Source organism: Lepidochelys kempii, chromosome 2, assembly GCF_965140265.1.
Source record: "Lepidochelys kempii isolate rLepKem1 chromosome 2, rLepKem1.hap2, whole genome shotgun sequence".
NCBI classification, from domain to species: Eukaryota; Metazoa; Chordata; order Testudines; family Cheloniidae; genus Lepidochelys; species Lepidochelys kempii.
Window position 1 is genome coordinate 61,438,497 of NC_133257.1, and position 17,089 is coordinate 61,455,585.

At 40.8% G+C, this 17,089-nt stretch overlaps 1 protein-coding gene across 15 annotated transcripts in view; it reads right to left on the bottom strand.

Annotated features, from left to right (window-relative positions):
• The window catches only part of CSPP1 (centrosome and spindle pole associated protein 1), a 178,579-nt gene that overhangs the window by 41,827 nt on the left and 119,663 nt on the right, over nucleotides 1-17,089 (bottom strand). For 12 of the 15 annotated variants that reach the window (XM_073330932.1, XM_073330936.1, XM_073330945.1 and 9 more), the window contains 3 exons: nucleotides 15,016-15,136; nucleotides 10,023-10,168; nucleotides 8,883-9,023 (listed from right to left, as the gene is read on the bottom strand). In XM_073330932.1, coding sequence (XP_073187033.1) covers nucleotides 8,883-9,023; nucleotides 10,023-10,168; nucleotides 15,016-15,136 — 408 coding nt within the window. Of the gene's footprint in view, nucleotides 1-460; nucleotides 636-8,882; nucleotides 9,024-10,022; nucleotides 10,169-15,015; nucleotides 15,137-17,089 lie in introns of those variants that run through there. The other 3 variants (XM_073330937.1, XM_073330947.1, XM_073330946.1) reach the window with 2 other exon arrangements.

Sequence of the window (17,089 nt, forward strand, 5' to 3'; positions counted from 1 at the left end):
ATAAGCTCAAAAATTTGGAATTTAGTACAGGCCCATAACTACAGAAACTGCTGCAGAACATTATTTAAAACTGTATTATTTGCTGTATGGGTGCCATGGAGTAACTCATCTCCATGGCAAAGTTCTTCTCTATAAAGTTATGTTTGGTGGCTTTAAATTTCATATGGAAACTTGTGACAATATAAGGTGTTCAAAAATAATTAAATTAACCTATTAACTATTTTCAAATTACAATACATGGCACACCATCCCTGAACTTATCTGTAAGGCTACTCACCTCTACCGCCTACAAATCTCTTCTCAAAAATCACTTGTAACCATGATGCCTACAATTATTCAGGAAACATAATGGCTAAGCTGAGGACAGTTGGAAAAGTTGATATTTATAAAATTAAAAAACAAAAATAAAAACCCAAGACATTCATATAACAGGAAGTTACTTAACTGTAACTGAAGGCTCTTTCAGATGTGTGGTCCCTATCTGTATTCCACACATGGGAATGCATGCACACCAAGGTTGGAAATTCTTCAAAGCAGTGTCTGTTGGCCCACATATGTGCAGTAGCTCTTCTCGTGGTCCCAACTGAGGGTATAAGAGGCAGCGTGGGTGGATGCCTCTCCAGTTCCCCTTCTTACTGCAAATCCATTAGGAGCCGAAGCAGAGGGGACAGAGAGTGAATAGTGGAATACAGATTGGGACCACACATCTTGAAGAATCTCCAGTTATCACAAGTAACCTCCACTTCTTCTTCGAGTGCTGGCTGCTATGTGTATTCCTCACGTGGGTGACTGGAAAGCAGTGTTCTGACTTGAGGTGGATGCGAGGAACCCGGTAGCAAAGATGCCTCAATACTGCTGATCCCACTAATATATCCACAGCCAAGGCATGAATTTGAGTGTAGTGTGTTGTGACCATGTGGATAGAACTCCAAATGGCCACCCTGCAGATGACCTGCAGTGGGACATCAGTGATGCAGTGAAGGCAGCTTTTGCTCTCATGGAGTGAGCTCCAATACCCTCAGGGGGAGGAAGTTTTGCTATCTTGTAGCACTTTAAGATGCATCCAGAAACCCACTCAGAAATCCTCTGGGAGGATATGGCTTGCCCACGACCTCTCTCTGCTATGGCGATAAGAAGTCTTGGGTGATTTCCTAATGGATTTGGTTCTTTGCAGGTAGAATGCCAGGGCATGCTGAACACTGATGGAGTGAAGTCTCTTGTCTTCAGAGCGAGAGTGGGGTTTCAGAAAAAATTCAGGTAAGTATTTTGTTTGATTGATATGGAACTCAGAAACAATCTCACTGCCTCTTACACTCTTGATTGGGAGCACGAGGAGAGCTACAGAACATGTGCAGGCCAAAAGACATTGCTTTGAAGAATTTCCAGACTCAGGAGAATGTTGCGCATGAGTACCCACGTGTGGAATACACATAGGAAATGGCACTCAAAGAAGAACAGTATATTTAGGTATCTAGAAATTGTAAATATTTAGTATTCTTCCTCTACCCTGCTCTTGCTGTATTGTTTGTCTTCTCACAGACGAGTTTCTGGGACAGGAACCTTGTCTGCCTCTGGGTCTGTATACCACCTAGCACAAAGAGGTTCTGATCTTGACCTGGGCTCCTCTGGGCACTACTATAATATACATAATAATAAGGATGATGTTTAAAGCCCTAAACCTACCTCTTACACAAATCTTTTCATTAAAATCATTATCTGCAGCATTCCCATTAACAAGTGCAAATAAAATATAAAAATTAAATTAAAATATGGTAATCATATAGCTCAAGCAAAGGAGTGCATCTCTAAGCTAATTCCGCACCCTGAATTAGCATTCAAATAGAAAGTTAACCTTCCAAGATGTACCAGAGGACTCAGATGAGTGTATCATTCTGTTATGATAAAGATGATTTCCACTTCTAGATTAGTAGTATTTTTGTTTTCTTGCCCCACTCTTCATAAATGAAATAAATATGTTTTACTTATCTTAAATAAATTGGTGAATTAAAAAAAGATGTAGGATCTTAAGGGATAGCCATATTCAATATTCTATTAGTCATTAGGATTAAACTTAAACTTCAGGACTTTAAAATCTATCTGATCTGAATAGCTACTATATAAAATAGCCAAATGGAATTTAGGAGTTATAAAGGAATTCGTAGACAAAACACTTGGGTAAGTTGGAGTTAATGTTCACAAAACACTGTTAAATGAATGGGAAAAAATGTTAAAAAAAAAAGTTGTACTATTAACATCTCAAATATTAGAAAGCCAGGAAATTGTAACTTAAGGTTAAACTTTAAAAAGAATGAGACTTTAAGTATAAAAAGTCACAAACAACCTTGTCCATTGCCCCCACTTCTCTCCCAAAATGAGCATCTTCTATTAAAGGTATCATTTACTATATCATATCTGGTTCATTATCTTAAAAAAAAACAAAAAGTACCTTGAAGTTTGAAATAGGCCACTAAAATCAAACTAAAGCCATGAGAAATCTTGTATAAACCTATTAGCTAATTAAGACAAGGCAGTTTATCTGATAAAAGGGATAATTTTTATGTATTTTTTTCCCAAATGAATAGTACCTGTAAAAGAAGCAAGACTAACAGCGCTGAAAGGTAAAGTCCTTTATGCAGCCACATAACAGAATAGCACGGCATGTAACAATACTAACTTTCCCATACTGCATTACTAATGTCTCAGCCTGGACTTCCACTGAAGATGCTGCCTAATCCTATTTTTGATTTAGAGACATGTCCATGTTATACTGGATGAATACCACCAACGCATTTCACATAAGTCACCAAATAGCACTACTACGCTACTCTGGGATAGATTGAAGTGAAAAGTTCTGTATTCTGTTATGCAATCCCCAAGATTTAGTCCCCATACACTTTTCTTTAAATAATTTTTTCTTTTTGCACAGTTTGTGCTTTCCAGATTTTAAACAGAAGCCTGCATAACAAAGACCTCTCCTCCTAGTGAGCCAGCTTGCTTCCTTAAATATACACTTGTAAAGTGCTCTACACCTAACAGAGCGGGGCACAAAACTCAACTCCCCGTCCCATGCTCTAATCATTAGACAATAATGCCTTCATTCTGTATGTATCAATACAAGAGGGAAAATCTGTCTCTTTAGGGACACCTAGTTTGACATCAATTTAAAAAAAAAAATCTTCTCTCTGAATAAATTCTACCTAGGGTTAAAAATATTGTGTAGACAAGGCCTATAATTGAAAGAGCTTAGAGAAAATATTTTTCTCTATTCTTCAACTTATTTACTTCTTACATTTCCAAGCACCTTGGGTATACTCAGTTTCACTATTGCCCTAGAGAGTCTCTCTCTCCCACTAGAACCAGCCAATTTTTTTAACAAATACTTTTCCATCAAAAAATGCATTTTTCAGGCCCCAAAACTGTTAGCTAAATTCATGCTGAATTTGACAATTTAGTTTCAGGTTGGAAAAAATATTTAGAAAAAGTTGAAACAGTTCATCTGTTACATTTCGGCTTTGATTGTAAACAGTGTTTTGCTTTCAAAACTGGTCAATCTAAACACCCAAAACAGCCCAACTGAAACAAAAAAATTTCTTTCAAATTGACCAAAACGTGTGTGTGTGTGTGTGCGTGTGCGTCTGATTTTTTCAATTTGTGCCTTGAAACTGAAAATCCACGATTCACTCAGCTCTCCTGTTTGTACGACTCTCTCACACAGCAAGAAGGGAAAGGAAAACAATTAAAAACAGGAAAGAGATTGCAAAATGATAAAAATTGGCAGGAGTCAGGGGCAAGTGTAGCATTTGAAACTACTTCTGTCATATGTTTAAAAACTTGTTAGTTTCTAAAGTTTTGATGCCGCTAACATTTAAAATGTTTCTCTTATTTAAAAACCTGGGGAAAACACAGTAATAAATGTATATGTAAAGAAGAGTTGCATCATAGTCCACATAATTTTTTTTTATCTGTTGCTCCCCCAGAAACGTTAGCAGAATCTCTGTAATTACTGTGAAAATAGGTTGGTCTTTGCCTCTAGAGCCAACAGCAGTGTAATTTTCATATTGTAAAAAAAACATATCACTCATTTCTTTTTCCCTTGAATGAGACAACAAGAAAAAAGAAAAGGATGACTTATGGCACCTTAGAGACTAACCAATTTATTTGAGCATAAGCTTTCATGAGCTACAGCTCACTTCATCGGATGCATTCAGTGGAAAATACAGTGAGATTTATATACACACAGAACATGAAAAAATGGGTGTTATCATACACACTGTAAGGAGAGTGATAACTTAAGATGAGCTATTACCAGCAGGAGAGCGGGGGGGGGGGGGGGGGAGAGGAACCTTTTGTAGTGATAATCAAGATGAGCCATTTCCAGCAGTTAATAAGAACATCTGAGGAACAATGGGGGGGTTAGTCTCTAAAGTGCCACAAGTACTCCTTTTCTTTTTGCGAATACAGACTAACCCGGCTGCTACTCTGAAACAACAAGAAAAAAGTGTCTGATCCATTTTCATTGGAGAAAAAGGAGTTAATTTTCCTATTCACCTTCCTCAGAGTCAAATTTAACAGAGAAAAGGCAAACAACACATATTTCTTTTGCCCAGAGCTACAGAGTAGGAAGTGACAGTAACAGACTATAAGTAAGTGTAAAACAGAAGATGGACAATGAAAGTCACAAGACAAAGGAGGACAAAGAATTGGTGTGCTGGGGAGAGTGTCCTCTACAAGGACCATGAAGCAGCTTAACAATAAAAAGATTTCCCACAATTGTGCTCAGGGTTCAGATACTTGTCTGCCAATCTAAACTGCCCTGGAAAAGGGAACATCTGGCTTTGTTCAGATTAATGTTATCTAAAACTACATCATCCATTCAGAATTGGCAAGAGATGAAATTGGCAATCTGTACTCAAATTAATGGAATGAGTCAAAACTGACTTTCATAGCAAGCAAAGCAGACTCCTCCAGATAAATCAAAGCCTTCTCAAAAGCAATGTGGCCTATCAATCAGAAACTTAATCTCATCGGGAAAATATTACAGTTCAAAAGGTCCCTGCCCCAAGAAGGTCACAATTTAAGACAATAAGTGTATTTTATATACATTTGTTTTTTTATATACTGTATATAACAGTTATAGTACACATGAACACCAGAAAAGCCTGTCACAGAAACAACAAACCCAAGAAATATTCTTCATCATCTTCCTCCTTAATGCATAACATATTTTTAGCTCATCATGCAATAAACACACAACTTTTGTCCTTTGGGATCAATTCGGTCACCCTTAGTCATATTGGGATGACTTGCAGAGTAAGATACTATCCAGTTCTCCCATGACAGTTGCAAAAGTACTATTTTTCCCCACAAAAACTACAAGTGGCAGGAATACTAAAGCCTTTACTAGCATTTATTCCAAACTCTCAGCAAGTGGAGCTCTAGTTCAGCAAGAAACTCCAAACTGCAATTTTTATGAGAAGGGCTTCTGCCCAGGAGCTGAGCTGGACAAGTCTGGGCAGACAGGCAAGCTGTTACTTATCTGTGATAGGTTTCAGAGTAGCAGCTGTGTTAGTCTGTATCCGCAAAAAGAAAAGGAGTACTGTGGCACCTTAGAGACTAACCAATTTATTTGAGCATAAGCTTTCGTGAGCTACAGCTCACTTCATCGGATGCATTCAGTGGAAAATACAGTGGGGAGATTTATATACACAGAGAACATGAAACAATGGGTGTTACCATACACACTGTAACCAGAGTGATCAGGTAAGGTGAGCTATTATCAGCAGGAGAGCGGGGGTGAAAAAACCTTTTGTAGTGATAATCAAGGTGGGCCATTTCCAGCAGTTGACAAGAACGTCTGAGGAACAGTGGGGGGTGGGGGGGAATAAACATGGGGAAATAGTTTTACTTTGTGTAATGACCCATCCACTCCCAGTCTTTATTCAAGCCTAAGTTAATTGTATCCAGTTTGCACATTAATTCCAATTCAGCAGTCTCTCGTTGGAGTCTGTTTTTGAAGTTTTTTTTGTTGAAGAATTGCCACTTTTAGGTCTGTAATCGAGCGACTAAAGAGACTGAAGTGTTCTCCGACTGGTTTTTGAATGTTATAATTCCTGACGTCTGATTTGTGTCCATTTATTCTTTTACATAGAGACTATCCAGTTTGGCCAATGTACGTGGTAGAAGGGCATTGCTGGCACATATCACATTGGTAGATGTGCAGGTGAACGAGCCTCTGATAGTGTGGCTGATGTGATCAGCCTATAATGGTGTCCCCTGAATAGATACGTGGACACAGTTGGCAACGGGCTTTGTTGCAAGGATAGGTTTCTGGGTTAGGGAACCTATCCTTGCAACAAAGCCTGTTGCCAACTCTGTTCGCATATCTATTCAGGGGACACCATCATAGGGCCTAATCACATCAGCCACAATATCAGAGGCTCATTTACCTGCACATCTACCAATGTGATATGTGCCAGCAATGCCCCTCTGCCATGTACATTGGCCAAACTGGACAGTCTCTATGTAAAAGAATAAATGGACACAAATCAAATGTCAGGAATTATAACATTCAAAAACCAGTCAGAGAACACTTCAATCTCTTTGGTCACTTGATTACAGACCTAAAAGTGGCAATTCTTCAACAAAAAAAACTTCAAAAACAGACTCCAACGAGAGACTGCTGAATTGGAATTAATGTGCAAACTGGATACAATTAACTTAGGCTTGAATAGAGACTGGGAGTGGATGGGTCATTACACAAAGTAAAACTATTTTCCCATGTTTATTCCCCTCCCTCCACTTTTCCTCAGATGTTCTTGTCAACTGCTGGAAATGGCCCACCTTGATTATCACTACAAAAGGTTCCCTCCTCCCCCGCCCCTCCAGGTCTCCTGTTGGTAATAGCTCACCTTACCTGATCATTCTGGTTACACTATGTCCTAAGGCGAGCTCATGGAAGACAGATACCTCCCGTGGAGCAGAAGTGTGTATGGTAGCACCCACTGTTTCATGTTCTCTGTGTATATAAATCTCTCCACTATATTTTCCACTGAATGCATCTGATGAAGTGAGCTATAGCTCACGAAAGCTTATGCTCAAATTAATTGGTTAGTCGCTAAGGTGCCACAAGTACTCGTTTTCTTTTATCTGTGATAATGCGTCTTGAACTCCAGAATCTGAGCCTTCTTTACAACAAAAAGTCTCTAGCTTTTATGGTGGCAAAAATAACCTCCAAAATTGTGACACAAATGCCATTCTGTCTACCTAAGTCTTCAGAGATCCTGAAACAACAGCTCTGGCAGAGGTGAGAACTGCCCCATTCACCTGGACATTTTTTCTTAACATTACTGATATTTAACATTATTGACATTCATTTCTAATTAAAATACGTAAGAAAGAGAGATGACATTCCCATGATGTCCCTGAATCCAAGTATGCAACAAAGAGTGATTATTATATTATGATGACCTGTATCCAATCTGCTGCAGGCAGCATTCATTCTGGCATTTCAAGTGAGTGGAGATTTGTTGTAGATGCAGAATTTGTGAGATTACTACTTGTTTTCCAGTAGGGTCTTCTTCCCCCTTTCATGAAGGCTGTAGCCTCAAAACCACCACCACGCAGGAAATAAAGCCTATACTAATTTAGTCTTTCTAGCTTTTTGTATCTAGGGATCTTAGGGCATTCTATAGTGCCCTTCAGTTTAGTATTTAAGTGCTTCCCAAGTCAATTAGATCTATACAGTAAAGCTTCTAGTGACTTCATAGATCTTTTGCTCTTCTCCCTTCTCTATTAGGGGAAGGTCTGATCAGGATCTCTTTTGTTTTTGTCTGTATCTCTCTTCTTTCTTTTTCCTAATTAACCAAGTTATGCTGAGGAGGATTTTGCAACATTGCCTGAAAGTATCAGACCCTGAAAACTCATTCCACAGCTAAAATTTCTCAGAGCACAATTTGACTTCAGTTCTCATGTGCTGTGTCAAGTGCATTTTTACAGAGAAGGTCAACTGTTTTAGGGCATCATGGAATGGAGAAGTGGTCACTTATGAAGCTGCATCCTAACCCACTGATGGCTTTGAAGATCAGACCCGAAGCAGTGAAATGGCAGAGGACTGGTTCAAAGACATTTTGTATTATTGCATACAGAAAATGAATGAAGATGAAAAAGTTAATTTTCCTAACAAGAAACAGAGACAAATCCTCCATTGAATTTCAATGGAGTTATGACAATTAACACCAGCTGAGAACCTGCCCCACTGTCTTCAATACTCCAAAAGGGGACCTGCAGTGTAAGGCTATGTAAGTTGCTACATTGGACATGGGACTTCTGTGACAATGGCTGGTTTTGAGACTGAAAATAGCAGAACTTTGTCTTTACTAATCCTCAGCATATTTCTTGTTCAAAAGTCAGAGACACATTAATAGCTATACTAACTTCAGTCTACATAATTCTTGGTTTCCAAAACTATCTGTGATGAGTATTGCTGCCTTGCAGAACTAATCTAATGATTGAAGACCATCTTCAACCACTTCTGTCAGGCTCATCTTCCAGAAGGGGAAACTATTTATGACTCTTTAGATTTTCTTTAAGAAACCGGACGTTCCCTAAACTTCTGTTATATTTTTTAAAATAAGAATGAAATCGCAATAAAATTACTCCCAAAGAGCCAAGGGGAAGCATCCACTCTAACAATGGAAGTGCAGACAGATATACTGGCTTTTTCTTTATTATGTAGAATTCAAATATATAGACCTTTGACAGTAGCTTTACCTTTCTATTTTCCAACAAATTATTGTGAACCTGCATGCATTCTTCAGAGAAAGCCAATGAGTTAAAGAAAATTTAAAAATAAGTTTCATTCACTCAAGTTAATCTTCTCTTACCTTCTGCATCTCTCCTCATTTTCATTCTGTTAAGTTTCTTCTGCTGCTCTCTTAGCAATGCCCGCTGTTGAATCTCTAATGTTAGATCATCTTCTGGAGGATCGGGATACATATATCTCAAGTCTGCTCGTGTTTCTGAATCTGTTGTATAGATTGTGAATTTTAAAATGTCATCACATAACACTATTTCAGACACATTTACTTTAAAAATGTGAACTACATGCATTTAAAAAGCATTAGGACCATCAATACTAATAATGGCAAAAAAGTGGATGGTTTGTAATATGTTAAAATACCACTTCATTTAAAAAAATTCATACATGGCGGTAAAGTGTATCAAATGAAAAAAATAACTGTAAGCCACTTCAATTTGCCAGAAAACAAACAAACCCAAAGACCGTAACAATGTATAAATACCTGGGATCATTAGTAGTGGTTGGATTAGGAGTTTCAATGATTCTATGGTAATGACAACAACTCAATTAAAGGGTTGACACAGTGAATTTTGATTGTGGTGATACTTCTTTTAGTTAATAAGAAAGCACAGATATGTCAGGTGTAAACTGCTGTCAGACACTGAGGGTGGGATTTCAAAAGTGCCTAAATTATTTAAGAGCATAAATCCTGTAGACTTTCACTGGGACTTGTGCTCCAAAGCTGCGTTGGGATTTTCAATAACACCTCTCAGCGCCTTTACGTGAATGGATCATTGCACACACAAGTGCATTAAAAAGCTGCTGAAATATTCCTGTGCTTTCCTATTTAATGGAAGTTAAGTATATCATCATTTTGGGGAACCAAAATATTTTGCACTGCAAATTGACAGACACGCTCCACAAAAACAACACAAAATGTGTTATACAATGCCACTAAAAATATTCAGAGGGGCTGTTTTAGCAGCCAGCAATCAGCTGGATATAGTGGTTCCCTGGCCATACTACCTATGCCATGGTGTAGCAAGCAGTGGAATCCTCAGGTCACTAGTTAAACCAGAATGCCAGTAGTAAAGAAGATACAGTGAGGGCCAGTGTTTGTGTTAAGGGCAACTGTGAGAAGGATTACTGAATTTTCTTTTAAATGCTAGGAAATGATTAAGAGATGCAAAAAAAACCCCAAACAGAAAGAAGAAAATCCACTTGCCTTTGTATTTAAGTTCATTGAACTCCCTGATATTCTGAACATTGACAGGGTCAGCTGCACCCTTTGATGAAGGTCGCCTGACTGGAGCTTGCATCCGAAGCCTGGCCATCTCAAATACATCCATTATATTTTTCTCTCTTTTCCTGCTTGAAAAGTTTGTAAACCAAACATTCAGTGTGACTAACAGTTCCTCATCCATAACTTATTTGAACATGTCACTCAGTATTACTCCAAATGAAGACTATTACTTGGATATTATATCCTGCCACTCAAAGAATAAAATTATTTGAAATTTGAACACAGTTTTAAAAATAATTAAATTTCCTTGTGTGTTACAAATGGAGGCGATGTGGTATCTAAATCCAGTAAGTTCACACCAGTGACATGGAGATGAGCTAGATGTTTCTATGATTACTATGTGATGAGATTTGCAAATAATCAAAACATAAAAGAAGGATAATGCAAAATTCATTTACTTATCAGTGCAGTTCTAATCATTTATGTTAGTATAGTTATATAGTACACTAGTAAATGTTCTGTGGTATGTTTTTGTAAAAGTAATGAAGTATTCATAACAACATACCTCTCTATTTGAACATTTCCAGTGAAAGAGACTCCACAATCACCTTAGGTGAACTGTTCCAATGATTAATTACCCTTACTGTTAAATATTTGCTCCTTATTTCTAATCTGAATTTGTCTTGCTTCAACCTTCCAGCCATGGGATCTTATTATACTTTTGCCTTTATTATCAAACTTCCTTTTCCCCACGTTAAGTATTTAGAGACTGTGATCATGTCAATCCTTAAACTTCTCTTTCACAAGCTCATCTGATGATGATACATCTGAGGGAAGGGAACAGAAGGAGACTCTGCCAATTGGAAGGCATGAGATGCACTGTCCTAGGGATGGGGGTTCCACGACCACCACTCCCAAGAGGAGGAGGCAGGTTGTGGTGGTCGGGGACTCTCTCCTCAGGGGGACTTAGTCATCTATCTGCCACCCCGACCGGGAAAACCGAGAAGTCTGCTGCTTGCCAGGAGCTAGGATTCACGATGTGACGGAGAGACTGCCGAGACTCATCAAGCCCTCGGATCGCTACCCCTTCCTGCTTCTCCACGTGGGCACCAATGATACTGCCAAGAATGACCTTGAGCGGATCACTGCAGACTACATGGCTCTGGCCAAGAAGGATAAAGGAGTTTGAGATGTAAGTGGTGTTCTCATCCATCCTCCCCGTAGAAGGAAAAGGCCTGGGTAGAGACCGTTGAATCGTGGAAGTCAATGAATGGCTACACAGGTGGTGTTGGAGAGAAGGCTTTGGATTTTTTGACCACGGGATGCTGTTCCAAGAAGGAGGAGTGCTAGGCAGAGATGGGCTCAACCTAATGAAGAGAGGGAAGAATATCTTTGAAAGCAGGCTGGCTAACCTAGTGAGGAGGGCTTTAAACTAGGTTCACCGGAGGAAGAAGACCAAAGCCCTGAGGTAAGTGGGGACGTGGGATACCGGGAGGAAGCATGAGCAGGAGAACGCGAAAGAGGAGGGTTCCTGCCTCATACTAAGAAAGCAGGACAAACAGCAAGTTATCTCAAGTGCCTATACACAAATGCAAGAAGCCTGGGAAACAAGCAGGGAGAACTGCAAGTCCTGGCACAGTCAAGGAATTTTGATGTGATTGGAATAACAGAGACTTGGTGGGATAACTCACATGACTGAAGTACTGTCATGGATGGATATAAGCTGTTCAAGAAGGACAGGCAGGGCAGAAAAGGTGGAGGAGATGCATTGTATGTAAGAGAGCAGTATGACTGCTCAGAGATCAAGTATGAAACTGCAGAAAAACCTGAGTGTCTCTGGGTTAAGTTTAGAAGCGTGGGCAACAAGGGTGATGTCATGGTGGGAGTCTCCTATAGACTACCGGACCAGGGGGATGAGGTGGACGAGGCTTTCTTCCGGCAAGTCGCAGAAGCTACTAGATCGCAGGCCCTGGTTCTCATGGGAGACTTCAATCACCCTGATATCTGCTGGGAGAGCAATACAGCGGTGCACAGACAATCCAGGAAGTTTTTGGAAAGTGTAGGGGACACTTTCCTGGTGCAAGTGCTGGAGGAACTAACTAGGGGCAGAGCTCTTCTTGACCTGCTGCTCACAATCGGGAAGAATTAGTAGGGGAAGCAAAAGTGGATGGGAACCTGGGAGGCAGTGACCATGAGATGGTCGAGTTCAGGATCCTGACACAAGAAAGAAAGGAGAGCAGCAGAATACAGACCCTGGACTTCAGAAAAGCAGACTTTGACAACCTCAGGGAACTGATGGGCAGGATCCCCTGGGAGAATAACATGAGGGGGAAAGGAGTCCAGGAGAGTTGGCTGTATTTTAAAGAATCCTTATTGAGGTTACAGGGACAAATCATCCCGATGCGTAGAAAGAATAGTAAATATGTCAGGCGACCAGCTTGGCCTAACAGTGAAATCCTTGCTGATCTTAAACACAAAAAAGAAGCTTACAAGCAGTGGAAGATTGGACAAATGACCAGGGAAGAGTATAAAAATATTGCTCGGGTATGCAGGACTGAAATCAGGAAGGCCAAATCACACCTGGATGTGCAGCTAGCAAGAGATGTTAAGAGTAACAACAAGGGTTTCTTCAGGTATGTTAGCAACAAGAAGAAAGTCAAGGAAAGTGTGGGCCCCTTACTGAATAAGGGAGGCAACCTAGTGAGAGAGGATGTGAAAAAAGCTAAATGTACTCCATGCTTTTTTTGCCTCTGTCTTCACGAACAAGGTCAGCTCCCAGACTGCTGCACTGGGCAGCACAGCATGGGGAGGAGGTGACCAGCCCTCTGTGGAGAAAGAAGTGGTTCGGGACTATTTAGAAAAGCTGGATGAGCACAAGTCCATGGGGCCGGATGCACTGCATCCGAGAGTGCTAAAGGAGTTGGCGGATGTGATTGCAGAACCATGGACCATTATCTTTGAAAACTCATGGCGATCGGGGGAGGTCCCGGGCGACTGGAAAAAGGCTAATGTACTGCCCATCTTTTAAAAAGGGAAGGAGGAGGATCCGGGGAACTACAGGCCTGTCAGCCTCACTTCAGTCCCTGGAAAAATCACAGAGCAGGTCCTCAAGGAATCAATTCTGAAGCACTTAGAAGAGAGGACAGTGATCAGGAACAGTCAGCATGGATTCACCAAGTGCAAGGCATGCCTGACTAATCTAATTGCCTTCTATGACGAGATAACTGGCTCTGTGGATGAGGGGAAAGCAGTGGATGTGTTGTTCCTTGACTTTAGCAAAGCTTTTGACACGGTCTCCTACAGTATTCTTGTCAGCAAGTTAAAGAAGTATGGGCTGAATGGATGCACTACAAGGTGGGTAGAAAGTTGGCTAGATTGTCGGGCTCAATGGGTAGTGATCAATGGCTCCATGTCTAGTTGGCAGCCGGTATCAAGCGGAGTGCCCCAAGGGTCGGTCCTGGGGCCGGTTTTGTTCAATATCTTCATTAATGATCTGGAGGATGGTGTGGATTGCACCCTCAGCAAATTTGCAGATGACACTAAACTGGGAGGAGAGGTAGATATGCTGGAGGGTAGGGATAGGATACAGAGGGCCCTAGACAAATTGGAGGATTGGGCCAAAAGAAATCTGATGAGGTTCAACAAGGACAAGCGCAGAGTCCTGCACTTAGGATGGAAGAATCACATGCACTGCTACAGACTAGGGGCTAGGCAGGCTAGGCAGCAGTTCTGCAGAGAAGGACCTAGGGGTTACAGCGGACAAGAAGCTGGATATGAGTCAACAGTGTGCCCTTGTTGCCAAGAAGGCCAATGGCATTTTGGGATGTATAAGTAGGGGCATTGCCAGCAGATCGAGGGACGTGGTCTTTCCCTTCTATTCAACGTTGGTGAGGCCTCATCTGGAGTACTGTGTCCAGTTTTGGGCCCAACACTACAAGAAGGATGTGGAAAAACAGAAAAACGTCCAGCGGAGGGCAACAAAAATGAATAGGGGACTGGAACACACGACTTATGAGGAGAGGCTGAGGGAACTGGGATAGTTTAGTCTGCGGAAGAGAAGAATGAGGGGGGATTTGATAACTGCTTTCAACTACCTGAAAGGGGGTTCCAAAGAGGATGGATCTAGACTGTACTCAGTGGTAGCAGATGACAGAACGTGGAGTAATGGTCTCAAGTTGCAGTGGGGGCGGTTTAGGTTGGATATTAGGAAAAACTTTTTCACTAGGAGGGTGGTGAAACACTGGAATGCGTTACCTAGGGAGGTGGGGGAATCTCCTTCCTTAGAAGTTTTTAAGGTCAGACTTGACAAAGCCCTGGTTGGGATGATTTAGTTGGGAATTGGTCCTGCTTTGAGCAGAGGGTTGGACTAGATGACCTCCTGAGGTCCCTTCCCACCCTGATATTCTATGATTTTATGATTAAGCTCCTTGAGTCTTTCACTATAGCTCATGTTTTCCAACCGTTTAATTGTTGTGGCACTTCTCTGAACCCTCTGAAATTTACATCTTTCTTGAATTTTGGACACCAGAACTGGACACAGTATTCCACCAGTGGTCACACCAGTGCCAAATACAGGGGTAACAGAACCTCTTGTTATCCTACCAGATATTGCCATTTATATGTCCAAGGATTGCATTAGCCCTTTTGGCCACATCACCACACTGGAAGCTCATGTTCAGCTGATTATTCATTCTGACCCACGAGTCTCATTTATATTCACTGCTTCCCAGGATAGAGTTCCCTATCCTGTAAGCATGGGCCACAGAACACAGAACTGCCTAAATTATGCATTTTGCAGGGTGCCATGCTCAACAACGTAATGCTGTATTATAAAAGAGTTTGAACATTTTGTATGCAAGTTTAATCCTGTGTTTTCATATTTTTGCTTTTGCTCAGGTGTGTTCTGGCAGGCTAATATAGCTTTAGGCATAGTGTGACAACTGGCTTTAGAAGTGTGTATTTAAAAAAATCTCACCTTGTAGTGGCTACATCATCATCACTGGCTACACTGAGCAATTGTTCCTGAAGTCGCCGCTCTTCACTTCGGAGCTGTTTCCTCATCTCTGACAGCTCATTTATCACATTCTTTCTTTCCTCTGGAATTTAACATTGATAATTTAAAAAAAAAAAAAAAAGTGATAGAGGAACACTGTGTTTGTTTTGGCCACTTTAGAAATCTAAAGTGTAAAAATATGTTGACGGTTGTTAAAACTAAGAAAATACATATAATAAAAATGCAGAAATGTCACTTTGTATGTCATGCTGAAGCCTAAAATGTCTGTAGAGTCAGTGCAAAGCTATGGGAATAGCTACAAGCATGGTCAAGAGCCCTTCTTGTTCAGAATACTACCAGGTTCAATCATCACTGGGTTTTGAAGTCTGTTACTGTCCAATTTTTAAGTACCCAGTCATTCTGACTGTATAAATTACACACATGCCACAGCAAGGCATCTATCTATGCCATCCCAAGAGTCCTAGACCATTGCGATACCAGAAGTAATTCAACCAACCACCCTTATTCTACAGCTAATTTGCATGCAATTATTTCATTGGTTATATGATGGAGGCTGCACAGATGGTGGATTGCCTGGCCCAATTGCCACAGTTCTTCAAAACCGCCAACACAACACAAGAAGGACACCCAATAATCCAAAAAAAAGTCCCTCAAGCAGCACACACACCTTATTTGTCACACACACAAGCCTACACAAAAGTCCCAGTGCACTCCCGCCGAAACATAAATCAACACAACCACCCTCACAACATAACCAGCACATACAATAACCCCAAACATCACTCTGAAGACTAGAATGTCTGTTGAGTCCATGTGAAGAGATGGAAACAGCTACAAGCACTGTTGAGAGCTCTTTTTATTTAGAATATCACCAGATTCAGTCATCACTGGGCTTCACAGTCTATCCAATTTTTAAGTTCTCAGCCATTATTGGCTTTTTTTTTTTTTTTTTTTACAAATATGACTTTATGATTACCCCCATGCAATAGCAGAGGCTTTCATCTACAGTACTAGTGATTATATCACCATTATCAAGATGCAGCCTTTGATACATTTTAAATTAGTATAGATCTTCTATTTAGAAATATCCCAAGGACCAGATTACAGAGTTGTAAGAGGCATCCAAGGTTAACAATCAGAAATGTCCCATCTTGTATAAGCAAGGGGGTGGTGGATGGAGACACAATTTGATCAGACCAGCAAGCAATAGTTCCCCTGCAGCATCCTGATTGACTTTGGGGTTAGGAGAAAGGACAGCTACTACTTTCTTAACCATGACATGCCCTCCCTGCTCCATGTGGAGTCTGGTTAGTGAAAGGTAGGGCATGGAAGCTGTGCCAGGTGGGCTGGGACCTTGTCTCCATCTTTTGGACTGCCACTGGACAGGTAACAGGCAAAATTAGCTTTTTTGTTCATTCTGCCATCCCCTAGGGTTTATGAGACTCCTTCAAAGCCAAGGTCACTGTCTTGGTCACCCAGTTTGTAGAATATCCTCCCCCACTCAAAAAAAAAAATCTGTGATTGCTCTGGTCTGTTGTGGATCTGGCCAAACTCTCTTTTTCTGCTCAGGAAGGAATTTTGCCACATGTTGAGGTGTTCAGTTCATGGCATGCTAGGGCCCAACTCTTGGGACAGATCTGAGAATGGAGCCCAGAAGGCTGCAATACTTGACCATACACTGCTTGCAGATAAGGTGCATGGTCATTAAGTCTCAAGCATTAGCATGAGGTCTCAACCACAAGCATTAGTTCCTATGTATCCTCATTTCTCACATGAGGGCTGGGTTGAACCTTCTGGTCAGGGCTAGGATAAGGATAGCATTCGCTCTCATTTGGTGTTCCTCTACACTGGACCCAATCAAACCCCTGTTACTATGGTTAGCTACTAAAAGTTGCAAACCAGCACTTAAAGCCTTCCTCTTCATGTTGTGTCTTATTTGCCTACCTGATCTGACCTGATCAAAGTAAAAACGTCAGCAGGCTGTAAAAGACTATGGACCAGATTTTTAAAGGCATTCAGGCACCTAGAGATACAG